We start from the raw sequence: 4,639 nt of genomic DNA on the forward strand, positions 1-4,639 counted from the left end.
AATGAATCCTGGTGGAATGACAAGACAGCCCTCTTTTGGTGGACGTGGTGGTATGCCAAATCAACAACAGCAAATGAATCCTGGTGGAATGACAAGACAGCCCTCTTTCGGTGGACGTGGAGGAATGCCAAATCAACAACAGCAAATGAGTCTTAGTGGACGTGGTGGTATGCCAAATCAACAACAGCAAATGAATCCTGGTGGAATGACAAGACAACCTTCTTTTGGTGGTCGTGGAGGTATGCGTTAACCGGAGATGCAGCATCGCCTTATGGGAGAAATGTGGGTCTGCTGCGTTTAACGAAGATACACCTCTAAATTTAGTATCCTTTTCTCTTCTTTTTATAAGCTGTTTGTGTTTTTTTTTTTTTTTTTTTTTTTTTTTTTTTGTATCCTTCCCCCTTTGTCGTTTGAATGCTGAAAGTCTTTTTTAGTAGCAAACAGCTATTTTTCTTTCTTTGGTATTTATCTAAAGAATTGCTTGGACCACTGGAAGATTCCTTGCGGTGTGTGGGTGCAAAATTTCTCACTGGGTACTCTATACCCCCTCAACGGACTCTTTCTCTGTGTGGGTTTAACAACACCTGGATGGAAACTGTCTTACAACTGCAAAGCCTATTGAATATTACAGAATGTGTTTTTGTTTTTAGTTCTTCGGTGTGTGTTGATATATTTTTTTTCTCTAGCACTTTTTTCTTAACTGGTGATTTCGTGTCTTTCTTTATCTCTTTTTTTTATTTTTATTTTTCTGGATTTCTGTCTTTCCCCAGCACAAAAAAAAAGAGTCGAGACTATTGTCGGTGGCGTACCTTGATTTTTTTTTTTTTTTTTTTACCTTTTTTTTGTTTTTTGTTTTTTATTTCTTGCCGATATCTGTATCTGCCTGTACACTTCTACATGTTTTTATCTGATTGGAAGTATTTGTGTAGTGGGCCTCATATGATTCTGTGGAGGCCATGTGTCATCATGGGAGTTCTCCTAATGGAAAAAAAGTAACTAAAATATGTTATCAATAGGAGGTGCCTATGTTTCCTTTATATTGTCACCCCTCGCTTTTTTTTTTTGTTGTTGTTTTCGTTTTCTGCAGATATTTATTTTACTTGTTTTCTCTTTCGGATTATGACCGTCTATATATATATATATATGCCTATTGGCTACCTTTGTATTATCTCAAATATTGATCTCTACAATGACCAAAGAATATTTAAGAGAAAAATGTGACTATTATTTTTTTTTTGCCATATATGGCTGACAACGCATTCATGGAGAATAAAAACAGTGCGTTCTATTTGTGGTTATAGCTGTTGTCCCAATATTTTTATTTATTTATTTTCTCTGTGTAGAGGTTCATATTTTATCATTAGTTGTTGTTTCTTTTTTGGGGTTTTTTTTTTGCGTTTGTGTACAGAGTCGTGTAAATTGGTGATATATATATATATATATATATATTTGTTTTCTTTACTTTGTGTTCTTTCTTTATTTTCTCTTCCCACCCCCCTCTTTTTTTTTTCTTTACATGTGCTGTCATATTGGAAGAGCAAGCAAATAACACGAAGAAACTAAAAAAAAGAAGAAAAGAAAAAAAGAAAAAGAAAAAGGTACAAGGAGGGGGAAAAAAAAAAGAAAAAAGAGAGAAAAGAAGAGAAACACAAGGTATCAGTGTTTGAACGTCAACTGTGTTTGTCTTCGTATGACAGGGTGTGAAATGTCGCGGGAGAAGAATGACAGACACGCAGATGGTAACAACAAGCCGAGCGGGGCCCCGCAATCCCCGCAACGGGCCACGGAGTCGCACAACTACACCTTTCCAACAAGTGAAGCCCAGAGGGCCGTTTATGATTATCTAAAGAAAGTAAAACCCATCGCAGAACTAAATCAACCAACGGAGGTTCAAACGTATACGGAGGCCTCCGTAAAAGATGTCCTACACCCACTTATTGAGAGCCATAATATAATCATGGTAGCGGGGGCATTTTTTGGTGATGAGGGAAAGGGAAAGACAGTGGACGCTGTTTCGCATCACCCAGGGTGTACATGTATTGCACGTGTGAATAGTGGTGAAAATGCTGGACACACTGTATATGATGATATGGGACGTAAATTTGTTTTTAATCTTGCACCATCTGGTCTTCTTACACCAGGAAAACGTAACTATGTGGGACCAGAGTGTGTAATGGACCCGATTAGTTTCATGGAGATGGAGGTGAGTCAACTCATTGCGGCAAAAGTCTCCTATCAAGATCGGTTGTTTATTGGCAATGTAATGATTGTAACACCATACCACAAATTGCTTGACCTGCTCGCCTCAGCACCGAACTCTTCTACATTAAAGGGAATGGCCCCCGTACATGCATCTAAAGTAACAAAGCGTGGTATTCGCCTTGATCACATCTTTGATGACCCAGAGGTGATGCGTCGACGGTTGGCAAAGGATATGGATACATACTTTGGCTTTCTAAAGGTAAAGGGATTATCAGATGCGGATGTCCTTCGTCGATGTGAAGAAGAAAACAGTGATGGGGTACAACGTGTACCGCAGCATGTGATGGATTTTGCCCAAGCCTCGGATAAAGTGGAGTTCTTGATTCAACTCTACACTGAACGGGTAAAGAATAATAAAGAATTTCCAACAAGATGTGATGTAACACATGAACTGCGTTCTGCATTGGCTCGAGGAGAAAAGGTCTTATTGGAAGGACCACAATCCTATTGGTTAAGTAATGCCAGAGAGAAGTTCTGGGAGAGTACCACCTCCGCAGACACCACAGCGAGTGGATTACTGGCAACAGCACAGTTTAACTTTCAGCGGTATAACGCATTGGTTATTAATGTACACAAAACACCTGGAAGCAGCCGTGTTGGTATTGGAGCTAACCCAAGCAGTTTTGTCCCTCAGGACTATTTTTCAGCACAAGGCATTAAAACATTAAAGGATCTTCCTAATAATATGTGTGTGGATTTTGACAGTATTCAACGATTATTCTTTACAAAGGCCTTCCACGCTGACAGTAAAGAATTTAATGGTATTTGGGAACCACTGGAGTTTGAAGATGCAAGCGGTAAGTACAACATTGGAGTGGCTATGGCTATCGCCTCATCACGACATCATGGTGAGTGCGGTGCAGTAACAAAGAAACCCCGCGTGTGCGGATTTTTCGATTGTGTAATGCACTTTGAGGTAACTGCAGTGCAGGGACCGTACCTTTCCATCTCCGCCCTTGACCGTGGTGATGATTACGAAAAGGTCGGTGTCACAATTGCGTACATCTATTATAATCCCAAGAAGAGTGTTGTAAATAATAACGGGCGTTTATATCAGAATGGGGATATTATCCGAGCTGGAGATGCCGTGCCTAGCGAGGCTGCACTTCACTATTGCTATCCCATTGTAAAACTCATTAATGGATGGAAGAGTACCCCAATTGCAGCCTCTAAACGTAAAGAAGGTGATCCATTACCCCGTGGGGTCTGTGAATTCATCGCTACAGTCGAACACTTTACAAAAGCAAAGGTCATTTCTATTGGAAATGGGCCAATGGGTAAGGATATTATATATATCAAGCAGTAAGTCAAGAGAGTGAGATAAAAAAAAAAAAGAAAAAAAAAAGCAATACCAAGGAATTAGCTAAGAAGAAGAAAAAGAAGGGCTAGAAGGCCGATGGGAAAAGGAAAAAAAAAAATGAGACAAAGCGTGACACTAAGTAGTGTGTGGAATTTTCCTTTCTTTTCCTTTCCTTTCCTTTCCTTTCCTTTCCTTTTCTTTTTTCTTATTTTAGTTTAAATGTGTAATAGTAGGTGGAATTGTGTAAGTTCATTATTCTGTTCTGTTCTTCATGATCATCCACTCCACTTTTGTTTGTTCAATTTTCCATATGTAGTGTGTGGATTTTTATATATATATGTATACATATATGAGTGTATTACTACACCATATATGAGTTCTACCAATGGAAAAGGAAAAAAAGAAAAAGGAATGGAGTGCAAGAGAGAGAGGAAGAGAGAAATCAGGAAAGGTGAATTTTGGAAATTTGTAATCTTATTGCCTATCACTCTTGCATATGTGATGTTGATGCTGTGTACGTATATATTCCTACGGGATTATGTTTATCCCTCTCTCGGAGAGTCTATATATATATATATATATATATATATATATAGATTAATAGCTGTATTTCACGAGGACAGACCTGCACCACTGTCTTCTCTTCCCATGTAATAAAAAATGTCAGTCTTCTCTTTTTTGTTTTTTCTTTTTTCTCTCTCATGGATGGTGTGAAGAGGCTTCTCCAATGTCATCTTTTTTTTTTTTTTTTCTTTTTGTTCTCACTCCTTCTTCTTTTTTTGTTTTTGCCGAAACTTTTCTTGGGGTTGGATTTATTCCAGTGATGAGAACGGAACGAAGAATAATAATAATAAATGTGAGAACAAAAGAAAAAAGGAAGAAGAAAAAAAAAAAGTCTGAAGATAAAAAAAAAAAAAAAAATGAACGAAGAGGAGATGGAAGGCAAAGTAAAGGGAGACTGAAGTTGAAAAAGAATATGTTTCGTGCAAAATGGGATTAGTTTTTTTTTTTTTTTTCTTTTATTTGAATTTGTTCATCAATGTTCAATTCTTTCTTTTTTTTTTTTGTTTTTTTTTT

The 4,639-nt window shown here is 37.7% G+C and overlaps 1 protein-coding gene across 1 annotated transcript; it reads left to right on the forward strand.

Annotated features, from left to right (window-relative positions):
• Nucleotides 1-1,690: 1,690 nt before the first annotated feature.
• TM35_000301140 (adenylosuccinate synthetase) lies at nucleotides 1,691-3,568 on the forward strand (the record flags this gene model as incomplete). The annotated part of the gene is made up of 1 exon (XM_029028437.1): nucleotides 1,691-3,568. The coding sequence occupies one exon, from the start codon at nucleotides 1,691-1,693 to the stop codon at nucleotides 3,566-3,568; it is 1,878 nt and encodes a 625-aa protein (XP_028880140.1).
• Between the last annotated feature and the right edge of the window lie 1,071 nt (nucleotides 3,569-4,639).

The sequence above is a fragment of the Trypanosoma theileri genome (genome assembly GCF_002087225.1).
Source record: "Trypanosoma theileri isolate Edinburgh chromosome Unknown TM35_Tth_30_V1, whole genome shotgun sequence".
NCBI lineage: Eukaryota > Euglenozoa > Kinetoplastea > Trypanosomatida > Trypanosomatidae > Trypanosoma > Trypanosoma theileri.